The sequence below is a fragment of the Corvus cornix genome, chromosome 1A (genome assembly GCF_000738735.6).
Source record: "Corvus cornix cornix isolate S_Up_H32 chromosome 1A, ASM73873v5, whole genome shotgun sequence".
NCBI lineage: Eukaryota > Metazoa > Chordata > Aves > Passeriformes > Corvidae > Corvus > Corvus cornix.
In genome coordinates, this window is record NC_047057.1 from 21,669,900 (window position 1) to 21,695,793 (window position 25,894).

At 36.1% G+C, this 25,894-nt stretch overlaps 1 protein-coding gene across 24 annotated transcripts in view; it reads left to right on the forward strand.

Annotated features, from left to right (window-relative positions):
* The window catches only part of CADPS2 (calcium dependent secretion activator 2), a 292,479-nt gene that overhangs the window by 147,970 nt on the left and 118,615 nt on the right, over positions 1-25,894 (forward strand). For all 24 annotated transcript variants that reach the window (XM_039570658.1, XM_039570672.1, XM_039570661.1 and 21 more), the window contains exon 8: positions 4,882-5,021. In XM_039570658.1, the coding sequence (XP_039426592.1) occupies positions 4,882-5,021 (140 nt within the window). The remainder of the gene's footprint in view (positions 1-4,881; positions 5,022-25,894) is intronic.

Sequence of the window (25,894 nt, forward strand, 5' to 3'; positions counted from 1 at the left end):
CAGCATAAGTTTACATATGCCTAATAATAATGGGTACTTGTTTTATAACTTAAATTTTGCCTGTCCTCTCTGCTTGCACTGGCGTCTTTTCAAATTGCTGTGTTTTAAAACATGAAAGAAAATCCTTACATTGTATTAATTAGTCCTGTGGCATGATGAAAGCTTCAACAAATGGAGTTGAGGGACTATGTGATCTTACGTGTCAAGCACTGGCTGTTTTTCATAGCTTTAAATAATCACAAATTGAGTTAGAAATGTCTCTGGTAGAGCATGGGAGTTAGAGAGTTTGGTTTCTCTAGTTCGTTGTGGGATTTGTTGCATGACTAGGAGTGTGTTGTTTATTCTGAACAGACCTCACAAAGCTGCTTATGATTAAGGCTGTGTGATGTATATTGAGTTCTCAACTGTTTGTAACTTAGCCAGACCTTAAGATACGAGTTTGAAAGTTTTCATTCTATGTATGGTATAAGATAAAAAAGAAAATGCCCTTTTGGCCAGCAGCAAAAAACCAAACATTTTTAACACCATTTGTGTTCTGAAAGAGCACATCAGGCATGAGAACTTTTGTCTCATAAAATTTTCTAGCTTTCCTTTTGGAGACCATAGAGTTTGAAGAAAGGGTAGGAAGCTGGATGCCAGAAGCAGGAGCAACTCCCTGGGGTATCGGGGCATGGGGCAGGATTGGGAGACACCAGGGCACCTCCATGCATCGGGAGCCTCCCTGGGGATGGGGCTGGGGCTGGGCTGAGGTTTGGTTTGCTTTCTGAAGATGACACAGGCTGTGTTATGAAGAGCAGACTGTGGATAAGCTGCATCTTCCTTTTTTTTTAAGGTTGTGTGGTATGGTCTGTACTGAAGGCCAGATAACTATTTTTTGTAATAGCGTGCTAAACATCACCTGCCTCTTCAGCCAGGGCATTAAGATGCAGATCTTCTTCACTTTCATCATTTTTGCTTGTGACAGTGAGCCAAAATTCAGCACAGTCAGCTCAGAATTACCATGATTACCAAGGTCTGGTGCCCAGGATCTGAAATTTCAAAATGTGTCTTAGATCATCCCAACTTATAAAATCTATCTCATCTCAAATACTTGGGTCAAAAGAGTGGGTAAATCTATCACTGAGGTTCAACTCTTGAATATCATGAGTTTTGGTGGAAATAGGGGATGGGGAGCATCCAGAAAGTGGGGACACAAGTTGGCTGAAACTCAGCCACAAGTGTCAGAGGGGGGAAAAAGTAGAGAATATCTTGACTCTTGATATTTCTTGAGGTGCTTACAACTTGCCAGTCTGCTTGCCTTCATTAGTCCCTTTTGAAGGCTGCCTATTCTTTTGACAGCAGGACAACTACAGCCATTAATGGTTAGCCTGAGAGTTTTATCTCAACATGGGAGTACCTGTTGGAGATATTTCTGAACAGGCTGTTCAATCTGAACCTTTTGCTCAATTATCTTCTCTGAGAAAACAAGACTGCCCCCAGTTTGGTTTGTTTAAGCTTTTAGAGTACTTTAGGCAGCTCAGTCTTTCATACCTTTAAAAGAAGATATGATCAATGGGCCAAAAATAGAATTAATAGTTGCTTGTCTGGATTCACTGTTTGGCTCAGGTGTACTTAAATTAACTTCTTCCATTGTGACCCACCTGGGGACCTAAATACACAATGGAATCACAAAAATGATGGTTACTTAAGTTGTCAAATGATATTAGCTTCAGCGTCTTTCAACCTGTCATCTTTTAAGCCCAAGAGAGAAACATTTTCAGTCATTCACAGCTAACAAACAGTATTTTGAGAACATCACTTGCACAAATGCCTACAATGTTGCTCTATAGTATTTAAGATTTCTGTGTTTATTTTACATCCAGGTGAGTAGAGGCATAAAGTGAACTTGACACTTTTTCAGTTACAGTGTGGTGTGAGGAAATGTAATGCTAGATAGAATTGGAACACATGGTCAAGTATTTTTTAATGTTTATGAGATGATTGAATTTACTTAATTATCTCAACCCACACTGTTCTGATAGTATTAATTTGCCTTACATGAGTTGAAGCAATCCAATTCACAGCAACTATGTTCACTGTGTAGCTTTCTGGTCATTAACAGTTCATTGTACTTTTTAACATAGATTATCTGTTAGTATAATTATGGTAAACACTGTCCAAACTCTCTGTGCTGCTGCTGCACAACTTACCATGGTGATATCCACAGGTATATGAACAATAAAATAAACCAAAATAAAATAAATTAAAAGTTCAGAAATATATGATATAGTACAAAAATATATGATGCAGCAGAAATTTTATGAAATTTATGGAAGTTTTAGGCACAGTGAGGGTATCCTCTAGGTGATTATTATACCTGCCAGAGAAAACATGTGAGTTGATACCATTTCATTTTTTTAAAGTAGATTATGAAACAACCAGAAGATTAAAACCCCTTAAGCGTGCTGAAAGGAAATCTGAGACAGAATAACCCTAGAAAGCTTCTCAATGGACAATGGCAGTGACCTCACATTACAGTGTTCCATAGTGGAGAGAATGCTTTTAATAGAAATTTCAGCAATTTTTTACTTTTCTTATCAAGGAGCAGTTGCCAAGTGTTTTGGTTTCAGTGATTTTGTGGGAGCTTACAGGTTGTGCTGATGGTATGGTACACAGTAGTTATCATTGCCCCTACGGGCAATATTAGTATGATGGTTATTGCAAAGTAATTAATGCCTGTCAAATGCTTTGTGTGCATGTGCATACATGTGTTTGTGTGTAACAAAAAGTTTGATTACAAAGTTCTCTCAAGCTGTCATTGTTTAAAGCTGGAAGGCATGACAAAGTATAACCTAACACAGTGCATACTTAAACAGTCTGACAGATACTTATTCTTAGTGAGAGGTTTGAAATTGAAGCCCCATAATACTTCTTTAAAAATTCAGGAAAGGAATTGTCAGTACTGCAGATATAAATTAGTTATACTCTTGTCTGCTTTTATTTTCATCAGCATTCTAAAATCTCAGGAAGTTGACAGGAGAAAGATGTCACTTGAGATGCTTGAGCAGTAATAAGCTTTTACAGGACAACAGGAACTGCAACCTGTAGAAAAGGAAAAATTCTTAGCATCACCTGCAGTTCTATGTAAATACCTAGTGATTAAATGCAAGGAATGTATAATAGTTCTGTTTATATAATCTTGCAGTTAAAGGGATAACCAAAAATAATTTTCCCTTTGATACATCAGAACGCAAAGGTTGCCATGCTCATAATATTTTTAAATGTTTTTTTAACGAGTGCCTTTTACTCAGAATGAAAATCAGAACAAAGGAATAAACTCTGTTATAGATAGTGGTTTCTGTGCATTTGCAAGAAAAAAAAAAGTAAACTACTGGTTTGCTAAAATCAGAATATACTGATTCTTCTGCTATCTCTTTAAAAGGTACTGAATGTACTCAATAAATCTGACAGGTTATTTCTTCCACTGGTTTTACAAAGGTTGCATATTTGATTAGGAGTGATGCATCATATTTCTCTGCTTGAGAGGAGCTTGGAGCTCCTGATATTAATGGGATGCAGGGATGTGCTTCTTCAAATTATTGAGATGAGAAGCTGAAGGCCTTCCACTTAGGCCATCTTTCAGATGATTAGATCTGAATGACACTGTTGTAATATTTTTGGCTTAATAACGTCTGTTAGATTTATACCTGTTTGGACAGTTTTGCTCAAATACTTGATTTAACCTTCATAGTAACATGGGGGACAATATATTGTGTTTTAGATATATGACACAAGACACAAGTACTATGTGTAAGAACTTAACTTGATGGTTAGCATAATAATTAATTCTGTTTTTCAGGAAATGAAAGATGTGAAGAATGGTACTTTTTAGAGTGTTGTTATTTTTGAAATGAAAATGATAATTCAGAACTCCCTGAATGTTATGACAGACTCCCAAGTAATATGTTAATACTTTAGAGTCTAAAGTGGTTCAAAAGTAGTACTTATAATAAGAATGAAAGGAAATTATGTTCCAGCAGCATTTAACTGCTGAACATGTCGCTGTGGGTAAGGATTTGATGAAGCAGTAATTTTTAATTGTACTGGCTATACATTGATAAACTTTTTGGATGGTAAATAAATATTTAACAACTTGTGACTAATATTAGTCTAAAATTAATTGTTAGAAAATTCAAGAAATTTATATAAATGTTTTAAAAAATAAATCTTTAAAATTCAATGGTTTGGGGTTTTTTATGTCTATCACTGTAGATTAAACAAAAGGTTTGTGTCATATCACATGTGAATTGTACATAGCATCTTACATTTATTATATTCCATTTGCAGCAAAGATGCTTTGGAATTCATCTACAATTTCTGTGGTTTTTTACTAAAATTGACTTTTATTGATGCTATTGATCAAAAACTGGAGACAGTAACAAGACATATGCTTTGGTTATCTTCTCTCAAGCAGTGCCACTACTGAGGGCTGATCTGTTACATAATGCTACAAAAAATTGCTTCAAAAGGTGTTTCCAGCAGAGCATTGACTAATGTAAAAGTTTAGGTTCCTGTTTAATTCTACATGACCCTTTTGAAATGCCAACTGTTCTTTTTTTTTTAAAAAAGCTCTTAATTCAGAATGTATTAACAGGAGGAAATTTTATTAACTCATAGTATGAAAATACCCATTTATAAGAGAAGGAAGGAGTTAATTTTTGAAATTTGTCTGTTACAATAAGATTGATTCTGCTGGTTTATTAGATTTATGAAATCTTTTTTAGTCATCTTTCATATTGGAGGAGATGCAACAAGAATCTTCACTGCTTAGATGTTTCCATTAAAGACTACCAGGGGTGTTTTTTATTAGCTTGCTGAAGTTTATCTTTTCATGACTTGCAGGTAGTGTTATATCCAACGTCCAATAGCCCAAAGTCCCCTGATCTGCATAAAATGATAGTTCCCAAAAACAGTCAGGACAGTGACCTGAAAATTAAACTGGCGGTGAGAATGGATAAACCACCTCACATGAAGCACTGTGGGTAAGTGTCCATTTCCTGGCTGTCTCTATTTTATTATTTTGTCTCACTGTGCCTGTGTTTTTACGAAGTGTATCTAAAACCATAAAGTTTTTAAAACCTTATAAATTTGTAAAACATTTCCTATAGTATGGTATTGTGTTACATCTGCATTTTATACATGAAGTTTAGACTAGTCAGGAATAACATTCATTTCTGATGTTCAGTGATGTGTAAAGACAGATGCTGAGCTAGGTCTGAAATGGAGAACTAAGAGTACAGTCTCATTTAGATACTGGTTTTGAATGTTACAATTTATGGGACTTTGCTAAATATTTAGGAGAAAAATGTTTTTCCATTAAAATAGGATTAATCATATACCTGAATGGAGTGATATTTGCCACATAGTCTCCCCTTTCTTTCTCTGTCTGTTGTATGGTCTTTCTCTTGAAAAAATAGTATGTATGAATGCCAGTTTAAGGATGTTTTTCTGTCTAACACTGAAACTATGTGGAATAGATTATTCATAAAGACAGCTCCTTTAATCGACTGCCACCGCTATTCCTCAGCCCAGCTGCAAGAACAGGTAGTGTTGCTAAAGCAAGTCTGTATCTTTTTTATAAAGCAATCGCAGAGAACCAATATACTGTCCATGCTATTTAGATTTCTTTTTGGTCTCCTCCTGTTTGTGTTCTGCTCATTGTATACAGGCAGTGATTGCCAAAGTTTCCTATATATGATACTTTCTTTAAAAAAACTACCAAACTGACTGAAGTTTTGTCAAAGTGTTAATTAGTTGGGCTCAGATTTCCCATGTATCAATCTTGTCCTTCATTTTGGTTTTGTGAAACTTAGACACTTATGATTAGGACTGTAACAATGAGACTTGCTAGATGGAGACCTGTGACTGGTGACCAGGAGTTACGAGGAAAGAGAGAGAAACTAGTCATAGAGTCAGGGGGGAACTGGAGCTACTGTGCTTGGAGACTGGAACTGAGATGAGAAAACTTCAAAGCAGGGCAGCAAATACATAAGGGAAATGGGATAATGTAGCAGGAGAGAGCAGGAAGACTCAGCTGACATGAATAAGCTGAAGTAGAGAGGAGCTGGAGAGGAGAGAACAGTGTTTGTACTAAAGCATGATAAAGCATAAAGCTCTCCTGTGAGTCCCACCTCCTGGCCCGTTCGTTTGCACTCACCAAACACCAGTGAAAGGGTTTGGTGATGGTGGCACATCTTTATCTAGATCCAGCCCACTAGCATGGATTCAGTTTCCTGCTGCTGAAAGGTTTTCAGCCCGTTGGCAGTAGTGCAGGATGCAGGGAGGCACGGTGCTACCTGCCCTCTTCAGCAGGCTTGTCAAAAGGCAGCATGGAGGCAGGCTGACTTAAACCACATCAGCAAGGAATGATGTGCAGCATTTTCATCTGCACATGACCTGGTTCAATTGCAAACTTCACCCTACACACATCAGGGGTGTTGTGCTGCCATGCCCCTATCCTAAGCAATGACTAGGAGAAGTTCCCATTTTTGATCAGGTCACTGATAATGTTGGGGTCATGCTCTCTGCACCCCCAATTAGAGTGTAACATGCAACTGGATCCAGCAACAAGGAGAAGGCTCCAACACTTCCTCTCATCATGCTCCTCTATTTCCCCAGAGGCTGTCTTGGCAAGAAGATGTTCTTCTGGGGTCTTCAGAGGGTCTTCTAGCCCCCCCAATTCAGTTAACCTTGCTGGTTTATATCAGTAGTCTTGTCTGACCATTAAAGAACCCCATCAAATATTGTTGTCAGTAATTTAATTTAATCGTTATCCATTTCATCTGCTGCTGATGGTTACTTCCTCAGATCGATTTTGAATACTAATCTCCTGGCACAGTTGTTTACTTCTGCATTTTATTTCAGGATCACTACTGTCACTATTCTCCAGGCAGATATTGTAGTTCTTCCCACCAAAAATGCTCTAGGTCAGTCATCATTTCCACTTCCTTATAGCTATTAGCTGTAATGATTATTACCTGCATACTTGTTAAGAAAAGTTAGGGCACGAAGGGATGTATGGACTTGTCCCCCATTAATATATGTGAAATGAAATAAAAACTTAATAATTCCTTCAATAACTGTTGAAGAGATTGATGAAGTATTGTAGAAAACACTGGAGTTGCAGTGAAGAGGAAGGAAGAGGGTATTTGTTTGGAGGGAAAAGAACACCTGCTAGTAGAATTCTTAGTATATACAGTCAGGAACTATTAATATTACAAAGAGCCATCATCCAGGCACTCTCTGCAGCCTTCTCTTGACTTCCTGGGTGAGTATAAAGTGGTCATTTGCTGGTTTTTTTCAAGAGCGATTCCCACTTGCTTTAATACACATATTAAAGCTGCTCTGGTTCTGAACTGATAGTGTGTTATCAGGGAAATCTGCATTTGTGAAGAGACTGGATATATGTGATGGATGATGGACCTTATCATCAGAAAGGCAAAGGAATATTTTGCAGTTAAAATAGTTGAGGGTTGCTTGGAAGAAACTGGCTTTTATCCCCATTTGTTCTGCACAGAAGTTTCCTATAAGAGACTGAAATGTTTCCACCTACAGTAACTGATGTTACTTGTTTCCTGTGTCCAGTTTGATAAACTGGAATCTGATTTTATAGAGGTGGTCAACACTCAGCTGTTAGCTGAAGTCAGTGGAAATGGGACTTTAAATACTCATTGTGCTGTACAAGTCCAGGTATCCTAAAAATTAATCTCTGAAGCCTAAAATTTTTAGTATTTCAATTGTCCTGTTATCAAGGGACAGTAGTACCACCTCCCAGGATCATACACATATGAAGATAAATCTTTGGAAGCATCTGGTAGAAAAGGTTCCCACACTCCAGAGGAGCTGGGGGAGTGGAAGCATCGTCACTTCGCTCAGCAAAAGGCTTGTGCTCTGCTGGGCAGGGTTATAACAGTGCTAGGCTCTGCAATTCCCTGGAAAACCTGTACAATGTGGAAATGCAAATATCAAGTCTCTCTGTAAAGCAGTGTTTGCATAAAACATAATGAAGGAGGCCATAGGACAAAATAAAGTGCTGAACAGCTCAAAGGCAGCTGCTGCTATCCTGAATAGTGAAAACAACTGGGAGGTTTTTGTCTATGTTATTTATGTTTTATTTGATTTTATTTGATTTTATTTGATTGTTAGAATGTGGTCATATATTTAAGTACCGTGTCATAGAGTACACAAAAGAAAGCGATATAGAAGGATGACAGAATGTGATCATCCTTTCTCCTGGAATTTCATCATGTCAGCAAGTTGAATTTTACAAGCTTTATAACAGAGTTCTAGTGTAGTTAGTGTGTTCAACCCAGCTAAGTTCTAATTCTTCATTGTATTTTTCAGAAGCTTTATCCTTAACCAAAGTTTGAACTAGACAACGTAATGTTTTCTGTGTGTTAGTCTGAGTTAACAAACTAATGTACAAGATTCTTATGTCTCTTAGGAAAAGAAGGCAATCTGTTAGTATTACGTAATTATTTTCAGTTGAGAGTCTCAAAAGTGATTCCGAGTTGAATTCCAATTTTATCCCACAGCCAATTGCAGAGGGATGGGTTTTAGTAGATTAATACTCTATCTAATTACAATAAGACACAGTTTTTTTAGATATGGGAACTGTGCCCAATATTTCAGGTTCTGCAGGGTTGGGAAAACCCACAGGCCCAGTCAAATGGTGGATTTTCAATTTTATCTCTTCAGAAAAGTTTTTCCTTTTTAAGACTGACTTTACTTACTGACACAGAGGATATGCTGGAAGACTTCAAAACTTGTCTTGCATTTATGCTTCAAGAATACTGAATTCTACAAATTTTACTGCCGTGTACTTCAGTCACAAACAGTATTCTGGACTGCATCACCTTCAGATCATGTTCTCTCTGATTTCCACAGTCATAACCAAAAATTATATTTTAAATTAGATTATAAACTTGGGATTTTTAATTATGAATTTTAACCTTTCTAAGAGCAAGAAATAAAAGTCTTTATGACTCAACACTACTGTGAATCTCAATTGCAGTTCATTTGTACTTCTCCAACAAAGAGGTTTATGTTTATGTTGACACATTCATACAGTTAATCTAGTGTTACTCCACAAATATGATTTCAAAAAAACACTTGCTCAAGGAAACAATTCATGTTTTTTCAATGTATTCTGTTACATGCTTTAAAAAAATTGAACACTATTATACATCTTACAGTAAACATAATCCTATTACTTATTTTACAGTTTTATTTTTATTCTTACATGAAAGGCTCTCAAAGTAGTAATTAATCTGAAAAGGTATATAAATATCCTTTTGTATCTGAATCCTGTCAGTATATTACAAGGCAAAGCATACACAGCTAGTCTGAGTAGTGACAAGGTAAATATTGCTCATTAAGGGGGATTTGTAGAACAGTTCCAATTATTGACAATTCATGATATTTTAGATTCCTTTCTCATAATTTGTATTGCATTTGTCTTCTCATAGAATGCAGTAACCTTTCCCTTATCTAAAATGAAGAGCACATATGAGATATTTTTTAAATCTCCTTTATTTAGTAAAGCAAATATCCATACAAAAGGAGATTTTTTAGCATTTCTAATATTTTTTTCTGTTGCAATCTTGAATCTAAAACAAACCATCAAAGGAAAGGAGTAAAATTTGAGCTAAAAACTTCCTCTATAAAACACTAAAAACCTGTTTATTTCTGTTGAAAGGTCTATTTGTTAGAATAGCAGCATTAGGGAGGTACTGTTTGCTTCAGGAAAGCTCAGTTGGATCTCCTTAATTCCTAATTATTTTAGGGTTGAAAACCCCAGCAGGACCGGTTAATTGACTCAAGATAGGTGGGTTACTCTAAATCCCTTCTCTAATGCATGGGGGTTTTTTGATGTGCCTTTGCACATCTGTGTGCATTTAAATCATGCATTATTTTAAAAAGTAGATTGTGTGCCTGTTTAGTTGTATCTTAGCATAGCCTAGTGGTTACTAAAGGGTATTATTCTATTGCTTCCAATCTAGAAATAAAAAAAGGAATACTGGGATTTTTTTTTTAAAGCTTGCTTTTGAAGGATTAGTAATGCTCAGTGGTCTTACAAAAAAAAGAAAAAAAAAAGGAAAATAAATAATAAAATAAAATTAAATTCTTGCAAATTGAACAGCCTGAACAGGACAATATTACAAAGTGGTATTATTTGGGTTTGACTTCCAAAGTGAAACATTTCAGCCTAGCTCTTGTCCTGAACTTTTTCCAAGATTTGAAGGGCAAAATTCATTCTTTTATGTTCTGTTCTGCTTTCTGCTATGACACGTTTCATATGTAAATAATGTATCTTTAATTTCTTAAACTTTTGCATTTGGAATAAACATTCTGCAAGCACTTAGAATTTTCTCTCTGTCTCTCATCTATAATGAAAGTATTTTGGTGACTTCTTTAAATTTGTGGTCTCCATAATAGTAAGGAATCTGTGTGAAATCATATTGCTCTCAAAACTTGATGGTTTTGGGTTTTGCTTTGTTTTTGTTTTTGGGGTTTTTTTTATGGTTGTATTTTTTGAGAATATAAGATCACCATTAATTTGCTAACTCCTAAGTTTTTTCTCTTTTGCACTTGCAATTGGCTGAAGTGCTCTTAGGACAGTATTCATGAACAGTAAATATAGCTACTGGTTCCTGAATGTGACAGAAGAATCACATTTCTCCTCCTTCTGCTGTAGTTTCAGAACTAAAGGATATCTGTGAGACAAATGCTCTGGTTAGCAGTCTTCTAAGATGCCGAATTAGAAGATAAGTAATTTTTTCCTCTCATTTTTATGATATTTGTCACCTATCCTTAGAGAGAAAGATGAGTATAATCTGGTTTGCAGCTGAGTGAAATGAAACACGGGAATAAACAGAGATCACCCAAGGTCATGGGCAATTTGGTGACAAAGCTGAGGGTAGCACTGGGGTCTGCTGGCTTCTCAGTGGTAGGGCTGCTGTGCGTGCCTGTTGCCTGGATAAACTGCAGTCACTGCTGCTACTGAGCTCACAGCTCAGCTGAGAAGAGCCACGGGGGCACTGAAGTCAGCCAGAAGGAGGCTGGTGCCAGCTCTTACAGGCTGTTTGTTCATGGTCACCTGGCAAAGAAGAGCAGGACAAGAAACAGAATTACCTTTACAATTTGAAGATGTGTAATCTGGGTTTGATCTGAAGATGAGATCTGCTCCCACAATCATGATTTCAGAAAAATATGCAAGGTGAATACATTGCAATTACTCTATTGTAATTATGGGTTACTTATGCAGATAATGTAAGATGTCAGGAATACAATCACACTTCTCTTAGCAAGTACTGCAAGCTCCCTGTCACAGATAAGCCTTTGTAATTTGAAATGTGTCAGTCCTTAGTCTCTGAGCCAAAACACACAAATATGTCAGAATAACTCTAAAAAATCTGTTTTACCAACAGTAAAAAGATGAAATAGAAAGAAATTTTTGGCTCATTTAAACTTCAAGTTTAATTTTTCTTAAATGAATAGGTGTAGAATTGCTTCAAAGTGAAGGAAAGTGTTAGAAACCTACAATAATACCTAAGATGTTTGCAACATCTTAGAAAATTCTTACTAATGCTTGTTATTATATGTTAATACGAAGCATAGACTTCTTCAATTAGTACTGCTTTCTATGAGATAAAACTTGGTATATTATTTTTCAACAGTTACTGAAAATATGTTTCTCCTTAATGTTTTCCTCTTTCAAAAGCAAGAGCTGATTATCTTAGAGATTCCTGTTGGTCTTTCATTTCTTATAAACATAGCATGAACCAAATGTTAAAATACTCAAATGCTTACCTATCTACAGCATTTCTTTATCTACATATGTAAACTCCTCTGGATCCCTTTATAGTATTTGATTTGTCTTTCCAAGCTCGTGTGCTGCCTATCTGGTTGTAACCATAAAGTCAGCATAGTAGCACCATCTAGCTTTCTGTTTGCTGCTATTGCATTTCTTCTTGGAAAAGGGTAGCAGAGCAATGACTTCAGCTACTGCCTCGAAGAGCAAAGTTCTCCCTGTCCCTTGGCAGAATGCTTATTTTTTGGTTTGTGAATGTCAAGACCAAGAAGCATAGGAGAAGTCAGATGGAAGAAACTGTTGAGTTTGTTTGAATTTTGCAAGCTTTATATAGCATCAGATAATTTGGAATTCTTTTCTGATCATTTAATCATATGGCCTCACTATAGCAGCCAAAAAATTTAGGTGTTTAGGCTTTGTAAGAGTTCTCTGAGTTTTCTCAAAGCAACTGCTATGTAGGGTGGGATACCTTGTCACGTTGGTTTATCTAAGTGGTTGGCCTAAGACACTGGCTATTGAAAAACAGGAAAGGTACACTGGAGGTAGTAAGGTAAACTTCTCTCTATATATATTGCGCTCAGAAATATAGGTTATCTCCTAAATTAAAATAAATGCCCTGTGACCAGATGCAAAGCTTTGAAAAGGTGAACTACCAGAACAAGAGGTGTGCTTCAGGCATGTCATCTTTTTCTTCTGCCTAATTCACAGTTTCTGAAATCTAAATTCAGGTAAAAGATAAACTGCATAGCTGCCCAAGTGAAAGTGCCCTGGTTTCCTTTTATTTTAAATGAAACTCAGACTAATTTGATAGATAGTAAGACATTTTTGCTACAAGTAACAATACAATTAGGAGAAATAACTTCATTTCTACTGGTATTTCTTGGATTTCCTACTATACTGATCTTTATATAGTAGTTTCTATTTATATAGTTATGAAGATGAATAAATTCATCCTTATTCAAATCTTGCAAAATTCAATAAATATTTTATATTAAATAAACATCACTTATATTAATTCCTGTGAGAATTTTATGTCTACAATGGTGACTTTTTAGGATTTGTGTTGTCCTCTAACACATACAGCTTGTTCTGTTTGGCAGCAGACGTGCTCCATTTGTATTTTTAATACCTCTGGTTTTGTTCAAAAAAATTTCTTATCCTAAGAACAGTAGTTAATATCTTTGTCATTTCTTCTACAATTACTCCTAATTAGTCTCAAATACATTTAGAAGGTAAATCTTTCTAAAAATGCCTGAGAGATTGCCCACTGCCAGCATCAGGCCTTCCAGTTTCTTTGAGATGACCAGCAATCCATATACAAATGAGAGATTTTTCGACTAGCTTTGTGCCATTTGAAACTCCTCTGTGAAAAGATAATCCTCAGCCAGTCTTCTTCATGTTTGGGAAAGGGATGCCTACCTCAAAGTGAAGATTTGTTCTTGATTCACTAACCAAATAACAAAAATACTCCTGATTCCTGTCTGTCACAGTCATTGCCTTGTGAAATCTTGCTACAACATGTTGAAACACTGTGGGATGCAGCAGTCTGCTGTAAGATGATCCTATCACAGGAATTGTGTGTATTCATCTCAGCTGCGTCTAAGTAAAACTTAGTCACTCCCTCTCACTATGATTTTATGTTGTGCACAGTTTTTTTTGTCTCTCCATTTGTTACCGGCAAATGGGATGCAACAATGTTTGCTTGGTCTAGCTGGCCTCTGTAGTGCCCAAGGTGTCCAAAGAACCTCATTCTCATCTACCCACACAGAGGAACTCTTTTCCAAAGAGTACCTTTTAAACTAATGAGGATGTCTGGAATACAGAAAATGAACAAAGGGAATTGTCTCATAAAGAAACTTATTTACGAAGAAAAAGTGAGTTGGAGATTGCTTTTACTGTAATTGAAGAGGTCATGGGGCTTGGTAGCAGAGACAGGGAGACATAGTATTTGGCCAAAACCCAACACAAAACCAAAAAATTGACACTGTGATGCCAGCACCTGCACTACAGAACTGTTGGGGTCACTCACATGTTCACAACACTTTTGAATTAGAGTTGGCTCATGTTCAGACTCAATGCATGGACAATGTGACCTTGTATTTGCTTGCCATATACCTTTGAGACACTGGGCAAAAGATTTCATTGTAATTTCTGACAGGAAGGTGTAAAGAAGTACCAGAGTTTCAGGTGAGTTTATTTGACTTCAAAGACAAAAGAGGTGTGAACTACAAAGTTTCGTTTCCCAATCCATGTTCAGTCTAGACCTAGCATGACAATCTCAGGTTTGATCAAGACAAGCACGGTAGCGGTAGGTGGTTCTGTAGTGCTGAAGCAAACTGTATTAAGGCCAGGTCTTTACCACTCGCGGAAGATATGTTTTGTGGCTGATGAAATAGGCTTTGTTTGAATTGCAGACAGTGGACTGTTGAAGAAAAAAAGGGGGGTTGGTAAAAAAATGTGATCAGCACCTGAAGTATACAGCACAGCAAATACCACTCAGGAATTACCATTCAGGAATGCCTGCTCCTTACTTTACATCAGGGTGTGCCAAAGTGTCATCTAATATCCAGCACCACAAATCTGTATGTGTAGATCATATTTTCTCTACTCAGTGAAAAATCCTGAAGAAGAATATGTCACAAACTGCTATAAAAAGTATCCTGGCTGCAAACTTCAGAATACTTCATTAAATGTAGTCATTGCTAAACACCTTGTACTGGAAAGGGCTGGTATGACTGATCTGTAAGTTAACTACTGCATGAAGTTAACATGATTCCTTTGAAGCCATAAGAGCTTTTCAATAAAATTTACGAAGAGGATAATATCTTTCTTTTCAAGAGTAAGTCCCAGACAGTTGCTGACTCTGAAGATCCAAGACCCTGGGCCCCTGAAGACAAGCGTGTGAGAATCCCTTTTTGCAAAATAAAACTCATAAGTCCCAGCACAGAGTAAACCCAAGTACTTAAAAGACTTCTGACATGTGGAATGAGACTGCTGAGAAAGTAAAGGAAAACTAAAAAACTAGAACAGTGGATTTATTTTCTGCAGAAATATTGGTCAAATTTTGGCCCATCATGAAAAAGCAAATTTAAATTGGATTCAAAAGCAGTGGTGTATATTTTTTGTTTATTTTGTCTGGAGTCAAAAATGCCATTCATGTAGCTGTAGCTATCTTATCTTGCTAAATTCTGACAAACCTGTCCTCATTTGTACATTCATAAAGGAACATGTATATATTAAGGTCAAAATTTCCTATATACGTTATAAGCTGCACGTTTAGTGATGCATGAAGGTGTTACTATTATTATACCAAGGTGTCTCATGTAAGTATTTGCTGTTATGCTACTTTGTGCTTAATGCTGGTATTTCATTGTGCTAAATGAATGTTAGCATCTTGCTATGGAGAAAAGTGCTAATGTGATAACTGTTTTCATTTAAATGATTTTACTATTACACATTTTTGCAAAATCAATTTACTATAATCAGTTACTTTTTAAAAATGAAATTGAACTTCATGAAAAATGACACATTAAAATTACATTAATGATTGATTGGATAATGATAATGGGTTAATGCAAAATTACTATGGAAGGAAGAAGCCAAAGTGTTTATCCTGCTGCTAGATCCTTAGAGAGCAGATTATAGCTATGAGCCTGATTTTCAGTGCTTCACACAGTAATTACTTCTGAGAGGCACAGGGAATCTTTGAAGACCTTAATGATATGTCACTGCCACTTTAATTGCTAAAAGAAGCCAAGAGAATCCTAATTGCTAAGAGAAGCATTACTAATTAAGGTGTCATTCTTCATTTATTCCATAGTAATTAATCTGAAATATTTGTAAAAGCTGAGATATAAATTTAGATCCAAACTCACTTAGCTTAATCACAACAGATTTCATGTGAAAAATATCTATGGATTAGGTAAGGTTGATAGTAAAACTTACAATACTTCTTTTCTTATGAAAAATTTTGGTTTACTTTTGCTCACAGCTTTTTTAAAAAATGAAGTAAAGGAATTGAGAATAGATTTAAGAATCTGTTCTTATTAATATGTAATTTATATTTAAATTGTGATTGTAGTCTCGCATTAAAAAATCATTACAACTGTTTATATAGGGTGTTTCTTTTTTCATATTTCATCTTAAAGCTCCATGCTTCTGAAATGTTAAGATGGGCTTTCTTCAGCTCTGTGATGGGCAGAGTGATGCAGGTTCAGTTGTATATGTATTGTCTTTAGATCGTAACTGTAGCAACACTTGTTCAATATCCTCTTGCCTTCACTAGGATGGAATATGCGTAATTGATTAGGTATAGAAACGCCCCGTAATCAGTACTGCATGTGTGTCAAATTCTTCTTTGGTTTGTCTTTGCTAAAGTCCTTATTCAACCTTACAAAATAAGCAGTTGGAATGAGTGGTCATGCCTGGTACCTGTCCATTTCCTGCCTACTGGGTTTTGTACCTTGTTCTCTTCTCAGCCTTTAATGCAGTTACTCACAGTCTCACTGTCCTAAACTCTTCTTTTGGCATGGATTATCCCTTACGGTTTACCTTAATGGTGCCTTGCATTCATATGTAAATGCCAATTCTTTTTATTCTTGTCTCTGTAGTATCTCAGAACCTATGACCAAACATCTCAGTGACCCATAGAACAGCTAGGTAGACTTTTCTAGTCTGTACTATCAATTAACTTAACTTCTAAGCTCTTTAAATTCTTAATTTTAAAGCTCTTCCCATCTCAACTTACTGGTCTTTGTGTGCATGTGCGAGGAAAAAAAATAAGTGAAAAACCTCTGCACATTAGAGAAGAGGCCATAAAGATGGTGTTGAGCTGTGCTGCAGCATCACTTAGAACTTGTCCTCATATTTTATGTGACTGACTCCTAATTCATATCTTGTCCACTTGGGCAAATTCGAATGCAGCATCACTGCTGAGAGAGCCTGGTCGACTGAGTACCTTCTAGCAACAGCCACTTGTTGAAACAGTGGGGTGAGATTCAGCCCTGTACTAAGAGGGCTAATTGCATGTGATAATCCTACCGTGCAGAGAGAAGAATTAAAGAACGAATGGTTCAAAGAGCAGTAAATTGGACTTTTCTGAGGCACCTATGAAGGATTTTTAGCCGCTGATGGCCACCAAAATTGTTACTCAATAGAAAGAGATGGTAATCTGGAAGACCTGAACTCTGTTTGGCATTTGTCTCCTTGACTACAAAGGGAGCCAAGTGTGACGTGTGTCCAAACAGATCTGTACAGAGACTGAGTGATTGCTGAGGATCTGGTAATCACCTCATATGCATTTCTGGGGATTTAGTTTAGTCTCTGTCATGTCTTGTCCTAGACTTACAGCACCCTAGTGGCTGGAATATGTGAGGTACACTAGCTGAGCACCGCAGCTGATTTTATTTAATTCAAGAGGAGCCTTTTTCACCTGCTCTGAATCAATTCTGCAGTGTGAACCAAGTGCTGCAACTTTGGGGCAATGAAGGGATTTTCTTCAAAAGCATGCTCCTTACTCAGACTGATTTACCAATGTAGATAAATCATTTTTTCTTTAGGTACTTGATTTAAGTACCTGAGAGTGGTTGGGCCAAACTGGGCAACATCTTCTACTGATGCCCATGTCAAGGGTTCCATTAAGGCTTCAATCTTGAAAGTACATGAAATACATGGTATAGTGTGAAATCTTGCATTTGTGCTTGTAAATATTTGCTTTATTGGATTTTTGAAAAATAAAAAGAATGCAATCTAAACAGTCTTTCCTGGTTTTGGATGTGCTCAAACCAGAACTTTGGAAAGTTACTAATGTGCAAAAAAATTTTTTTTTCTGTATTTCATTAAAAAGAGCAAACCTGGTGGTAACTTAGAAGGTGAAATGATGCAGTAATATTTTACTGAAAATAGACTTTAAGTTCTTTAAATTTTAGGGGAGGAATTGAGAAAATACTTTGATCTGTAGCTGGGGTTCTTTTCTAAAACACCAAGTAATACCTTTTAAGTTTCATTTGCATGTGTTTTTTCTTCCAAGTAAGTAGACTAGATGGGCTATGTGGGTCAGTGCTATGTGGGTTGAAGGTAGTATTAAAAAATTAAACGTTGTCATGCTGTAGCAAAACATATGCCTTATTGGGGTCTTGCAGGGAAGATCATGATCTGAGTAATTTCATGGACGTGAGGTGAAATACAGGCAGGACATTTTTTTTGACTATGCATCATTTGTCTTACTGAAATGAAAGCATGAAGTAGGCTGCTTTTTTTAATGCCATAAATGATGAAGAAATTTATCCTATCAGAGGTGTTCTAAAATTTGCAGTGATAAGTTCAGAGTATCAGGAACTTCAGAGTAACTCTACAGCGTAGTTGAGGAGACTCTGGTTTGACTGGAAAATTCAGGTTGGCTTCTCCTGAAATTTCTGTATGCTATCTTTACACAGTTCCCATAGCTTTGGAAAAGTGTAATTCACAGCAAAATCTGACTTTTAGTTTTGCTTGAATTTGCTGCTCTGTAAATGCACCCAAAATATGCTGACAGTATCATTAGAATGAAATTGCGTGCAAGTATTCCTGCTTCTTAGCCTATTCCAGAATTATATATGGTAGACTCTATGTGTTATTTTGTATTATATTTTTATTTATTTCAGATTAAAATGTTTTAACTTTTGCCATCCAAATTTCTTTTGAAAGTTGTCCAGAAACTTCCCTTACATGCATGAGTCTGTAGTAATGAAGATGTAATTGATTATGAGATTCATAAGATTATGCTGTACATAGTCACCTAAGCAATATTCTTATTTTCCCAGTCTGCAGAACCAAACATCATTTCAATAATTGTTTTAGATTTGGTTTGTATTGCTTTATTCCATTACAAATAAGCATAGCACCCATATAATGCAGGTGAAAGACGCAGTTTATTTATTAGCCTTTCTCGTCAGGTGATCTGAGTTGTTTCTTGATACCATACACTAATCTGTGACATCAAATTTAAGAGAGTTGACACTGCATATGGTCTGGCCTGGCCTGGCATTATTTCAATACCGAGAGTGCCAGTCCTATTAACTGCAAGGATGGGGGCGTGCCACCTACCTCTTATGTCCTTCTGTCTCTTGTGCTGTCCATCTGTTACTTGTAGGAAGGTAAAATTCACCTAATTTTTGTCTTTTGGAATATAAACCTTTACAAAATCAAAGGTACTTGTGGCAGCAAAATTTTTTCAGAAACTAAAAGTATGTAACCAATCTAATCCACCCCATGTGTCAGAATGCTGCCTCAGAAACTGTAGGGTCAGTTGTGCTATCGTAGGTCTGAGGGTGGATTTCAATTCATAATACACTATTCTTTATGGGCAAAAACAATTCTAACACAATACTGAATGTAAAGACAGAGGTAACTCTTTATAAATTCAATTAAGTGGTTTGTTGGTTTTGTTTTTTCTCCACAGTAGTATAATTTCAATTATTAAAATATTGCATTTAATTTTGACATAATAGCAGAGCCTCATGGTCCTGCACTACTCCTGTTTTATTCAAACAGTATGTTTGTCATAGTTGGCTCTCTTTAAATAGTCCATGTTCTGCTAAATGTCAACACAATTGTGTTGGCAGATCAATACTGTTTTGTCGGGGGCCTTGAGTACGCCTCATCCCCAAATAGACATCACTGTGGTAGCCTGGCAGTTTCTGCAATGTCATCAGTGTGGTGATGCTTTCATACAGAGTTCTGCACTGTTAGCTCATTCTGTCTTTTTATTTAAATAAAAACTGTAAAGAAGAGCTCATCCCACACTACAAATGGTCTTTTTTGTGTGCTTACCATCACAAACCTGTTTTAATTTAATCCCATTTTAAATTAACTTTGTGCCTGTTCAGCAATGTAGCTCAAAGCCTCGTCTAACCTGGCCTTGAACATTTCCAGGGATGGGGCATCCACAACTTCTCTGGGAAACCTTTTTCAGTGTCTCACCACCCCCACAGGAAAGAATTTCTTCTTAACATCTAATCTAAACCTACCCTCCTTTAGCTTAAAGCCATTCCCCCTTGTCCCATCACTACGTACCGTTGCAAAAAGTCTCTCTCCAGTTTTCTTGTAGGTTTGCTTTAGGTTCTGGAAAGTTGCTCTAAGGTCTCCTCAAAGCCTTCTCCTCTCCTGGCTGAACAACCCCAGCTCTCTCAGCTTTTCTTCATAGGAGAGGTCCTCCATACCTCTGAGCATCTTTGTGACCCTCCTCTGGACTCACTCCATCAGGTCCTTGTTCTTATGTTGGCAGCCCTGGGGCTGGACGGAGTGCTCTGGGTTGGGTCTCAAGAAAAGTTATGTTAATTCCTGCACATGTGTGTTAAATCCTGTGGTTTGTCTTTGGAGCAGCAGACAGCAAAGACCTCTAAGATTGCCTCTCAAGATGCTGTTTGTATGGAGTAATCTGCAGACAGATTGGCACGGGAAGTGTTCTGGTAGGGGTAGGTTTGAGATCCACAGCTAAGTCTCCATCGGGGTCAGACTAGCTTCCCTTTTTTTACCACATGAAGAGCTTCTCTGATAGTGTTAGAAGATTGCCAGCCCAAAACTGCTGTCTGCTTTTCTTCATAGTTTTTTCCAGAGATGAAAATCTATATGGTTGCGATCAGAGAAGTGTACCTAATCCTAAATACACAACTAGTTACCTTGCTCAGTAAATCAGTGGCTTAGAAGTTACTGTTTTTATCATGGGTTACTACCTTTGTGATTTTAACTGCCAATTTAAATTTTGAGATCATTTTAAGTTCAAAGTCTTAAGTAGAAGGCACCACGTCATAGACCAAGGAAAAGTAAGAAACTTGGTTCAGTTTTTAGTAGTGCTGGTGTGAAAAAGTGTGCCTAAAAATGTACTCCCCTCACAGCTGGACAGCTGACAGCAATTCTCTTTTCTAAAACTGAATGTTTGTAGCTCTCTAACCTTTTTCATCTGGTTTAAAGTCTTAGTTTCAAAGGGCAAGGTAAGATCTGAAGCAAAGGTCTAAAGATTTAAGAGTATGGAATGATTCCTTTTAGATTAAGGGCAATAGGCTGGGCATGAGACGTCATTTTACAGATCTTTTAGTCAAGCCCTTTAGAAACACATTCTGAGTAATGAAAACATCCAAATGAAATTAGAGTTATTCAAGCAACACATCTGGGACAGTTATAAAATGTGACAAATATTGCCAGAAGCTGAGAATACTTGCTAGGCTAAGATCTCTACAAATGGTACAGATGTTACAATTGGGTTTTTTTCATTCACTACTGATGAAAATTGAAAAAGCTTCAGAGGAGGGAAACCAACAACTGTAAATGCAGCTTTACCATTGTTTTGTATATTGAGAAGCAATGGATCCATTTTCTAGAAGAAAATAACTGGGATCCTTAGATTAGAATTGGATTGTTAAGTTAATAAAATAATCATGTAATGTAAAATTTTATTGTCATTACAGAATGTCGGTGTTCAACCTAATGTTACATTCATTTTTAATTGAGCTGTGTATAGTCTCCTTAATAGAAGGCTTCATTTTTTTCCTTGCACACTCAATATATTTTAATTGAACACCTGATTCTTGCCATCAGCACATTAACATCTGGACACTATGTTTTGTGCATATAGATACACTGATTAAAACTCAGCAGAAAATGACAGATAATGGGAAAATAAAAAGACAACAGTATAGAACACTTTCAGCCATATTTTTTATTATATATTGAGAAGCCTTTAATTATCTTATTTCATTTAATTAGTCCCACTACTTAGGTCATTTGTTTTTTATTGAAATGGCATGTCAGCAACTTCACTAATTGGCACTAAATGGCATATGACTAAACTAAATGTCTTGTGTAGTTTGGTCCAAAAGAATTTCTTATATTTTTTCACATTCCTGAGACTTTTTATTTATTTCACAGTCTTTTCAACAATATAAAAAATATTTTGACAGAGTGGCTTGATTTAAAATGTAACATTTCACTTTTCATTTTTGTTTCTGAGTTAAAGACAAAGAAGTTTCTAAAGAAAAAGTGTTTACTTCCTAACATATTTTAGCATCAGAAAATAGCACCACATTTTTCAGCTTTTAAAAATTTTAGTCTTTCTTTAGAGAGAAAAGTATTTAAAACATTTTTTTTCATTAAGACTTTAAGCACAGTATGTCAGCACTTACAGATTTCTGGAAGTCTGAAGAAAACCAACAGTGCTGTGCCACTCCAGCAGTTGTACTTTAGGGGTGTAGGGATCTGTTTTGCACTGTTCTGTTTTAAACCAGTGATTTAACAAATCTGACAACTTTTGAGTATAGATGAGCTCAAGTTATACAAACTTTTTAGTGCATAATATTAATTTCCAGTTGATTATTAACACACCTTCTAACGACAGAGACTTAATGTGAATGTAATCGATAAACAAATAATTTTTTTCTGCATGAGATAATTTCTTTGAATAATTGGTTATAGAGCTCCCCCTTATTTTAGGTTCTTCAGTTCCAAACCATCTTTTATATTTTTCATTAAAGATGTAACATATTTTTTACTCAATAATTTCTCAAGATGTGTGCGGTATCTCTGTACCAGGCAAAAACGATTGCAGTTTAACTAATTAACATCATTTTGTTTACCAAATACTGATACTTCTGCAAACTATTTCTATGCTTTTTGAGTTGTTGGATAATCTTTATAATATATGCGTTCAACTGTGTTCGCACTTCAACAGATGAAATAACTCATCATTTTGCGATGAATGTTCCCTCCTAATTCGAGAATAAATGTATTTATTAATATGTATGACTCTGTGCTCCCACAGATTCATGATTTGTGGAACAATAAGAAATTCTACTAATTTAAAATAGTCTTTTAAAAACTATTTGAAATATCAGTTTCACAGTCCTCGCCCTGAAGTTTAATTTAACCACTTTTTGTGATTACACAGTGGCATTTTCTATCCTCCTCAGTCTGTAACAAGCAGGTAACAGGGATCGATTTGAACCAGATTTTCTTCGTCTGGGCCATGGCATTATACATGTCCTGACATCCACAGGAGGGCAGCATGGTCAAATTAAGGGAGAAGATGGGAGTATGATTATAATGCAGATAAATTAATCTCACTTTTGATTGTTTATATTGTCTTGTGAAAGTGTTTATAATTGAAAAAGTGCATGTTTTCCTGGCCAATACAGGTAAAGGAACTGCATGTTGATTTTAGAAGTTTCAAAGTGTAGCTTCTTAGTACCTACAAATATGAAGTTTTTCTCTGTATATACACAATCTATTTTGGAAGAAGGCTTTAAAATATTTAGGGTGGGAGTTATTAAAGCCTAGTTGAAAATTTAGCTCTGCAAATTCCAATAAATTCTGTTACAGTATTGTGGTAAATCAAATATTTGGAGAGTGGAGGTGGCTATTCTGATATGTTTACAGGACGCAGGAACTGCTCTCTAATGCTTGACTGAGTTATAGCAGGAAATTATTCCTTTTATATATGTGTGTCTAAATATATATATATATATAAAAATATATGCACACATATAAAGTTCTGTTTGGGGAAAGACATCTAAAAATCTCAATCTCAGATTTGAACAATAATTAATGAGTAATAATAAAAATATTAATTATATATTTTTTACATTTAAATTGATCATCCAAACACTCATAGAAGACATTCCTTTGTGTTATTTACAAGTAAATACCATTTTTAAAAAGGTATTTCTAGAACTTGAAGTAAGGAGAAACTACTGAAACCTCTCCTCGCATCCAATTCATCAGCGATACAGCTTCTATTTTCTCTTAGATTTTATGGATTTTTTAAAAAATTTTTATTTAACAGCAATTTTACAGGTGAATATCACTGTAGTATTTCAATTTTGAGGAGATAGTTGCTTATCAGACAAGCCTGTGCAGCAGGAATGGACTGACCCCAGTAGATGGCTCTGATGCTCCCTCACAGTTAGTAGATTCTGTATTCCTAAACTCCTACTTCTACAGCTCCAATCCCAAATCAGTTCCAGTTTAGTAACTCCAGTGGGGGAACAGCATTTGAATGTTTTATTTTCTACATATTTGTTATTATAAAGAGCTTTGACCAAGAGCAGATCTGTGCTGTTTTTGTAGGCTTGTATCTTTCTTACATAGCTTTTTTTTTCCCCCACCACCATCCAAACTGAAACCATCTTAGGAATTTTTTTCCTAATTACATTAATGAATGTTAAAAATCCTGAATGCCATGAAGAAATACACGAGGAACTTTCTCAAAGGGGATACATTTTTCAGTGATGCATTTCTGTTGTATTCTGGTATAAGTCCTGTGGAATTCAGTTTTAGATTGTCTGCTTCTGTGTGGCATTTCCAAAGATAAATATCCAATCACATTAATGGTTCTGATACAAATTACTGTACACTGAAAGCTCTCTCTTCCAGTGCCACAAGACAATTGCTGAATAGTACTAGTGGGTGCCAGTTTCAGTGTGAAGCATACAAGCTGCTTTCAGGCACAGGTACTTGAGATGTGGAACTGTGCTGCTTACTGGGTGTAGATTTTAAAAGTTTAAAATGGTTGAGAAAACCATTATGGAAATTAATTGAAGCAAAAATCCATTAAAAAGTTAAAAACACACAGACACCATTTCTAGACAAAGAAATCTAGGGACAGTATTATGAGTATATGAGGAACCTGTGGGGATGTATACCTGCAAGCTTCGCTCCATATCCTGTTGAGAACAAGGCACAGGCCTGAAAGTACTTTTGAGTGGCTGCTTCTACATTCTTTTGGAGAAGTTTCTTCCAAAGTGACATGGAGTCAGAAGTCTATTTGTTTCCCTGGCATCTTTAAAATTCTACATGTATTCTGTATAGGAAAGTTTTTTAAAAATTGATACTTTTTAATACCGTAAACTGATTTGTTGGTACTATGAAAGCTTTCTTCCTTGTTTTTACCCTTGTATGGTCATCAGAAGATGGCCAGGAGTGTAAAAGTACTTTTTTGAATCTAGTTTTTGATGAAAGCATCACCTACAGGTATCATTCTGCACCAGTAGGTTTTTTGAGGCAGATTGACTATTAGAATTAGAATTAGAAGATTAGCCTTACTGTCTTGAACCAAATATTCATCTAACCGTCTTCCACTGTGGCCAGCTGCAGATGACTAGGAAAATTTATAAGAGTAATTTCTTATTAATCTTCTTAAAGAGTATTCTTTCAGACTCCACCCATCTGCAGACGAAGGACTTTCTGAGCCAGGTATGACTCTTTGCATATGCAAGCATTCCTTGCAATTAAATTTCTCTTTCACAGCCTGTCCAGGAATGCCTAAAATGCACAATGAAATGTAACTGATTTGACTTCATGAAAACAAGCCTCAACAGTTGCACTGCTGTGTGAGTGGAAATTAATGTCTGGCGCTGTTCCTACATTCCTTAGAGGTGCTCAAGACATGATGGAGACAATCTGCACCACTGATATACAGGCATCATTGTGTTTTCTTGCTGTTGTATGTTGGGTGGAAAGAAAAGTGGTATTCCTTGGATCCAATGTTTACATGAAGTCTGCTAGATTCAAAGGGACTTTTCCAATGTATGAGAGCATGAAGTGTCAAAATTTTAATCCAGAAGAAAATTGTATAGTTCCCAATAAAAAGCTTTTTATTTCTGCAGCGTGGCGAGAGACTGCTATTTCAAAGATTCTGTATGAATTCCAAAAAGGTAACTGCATTTTTGCCATTGCTGCTTAAATTGTACTCTAGTGCTTTTCATTCTTGATGGTTCTGTAGTGGCACAGCTAAAAAGAATTGTTTTCTGCCAAGCATGGCGAACATTTTGTAATCTCTACAGTCAATGTCATCTCTGTTCTTTATTCGCTGAGTTCAGCCATTTCATCCACAAAAGTTTTACCTCATAGCATTGGCTGAAAAGAGCAAACAGGTTTATTATTCTGAATTATGCTTAGAATGAATAATTTTGTCAGACTGCAAATACCAAACATTTTCCATGCATGTCACATTGTTGACTTTTTATGATTCCTAGGTACAGAAAACCTCCTTCCTAGCATCTCTTTTCAGGCAAC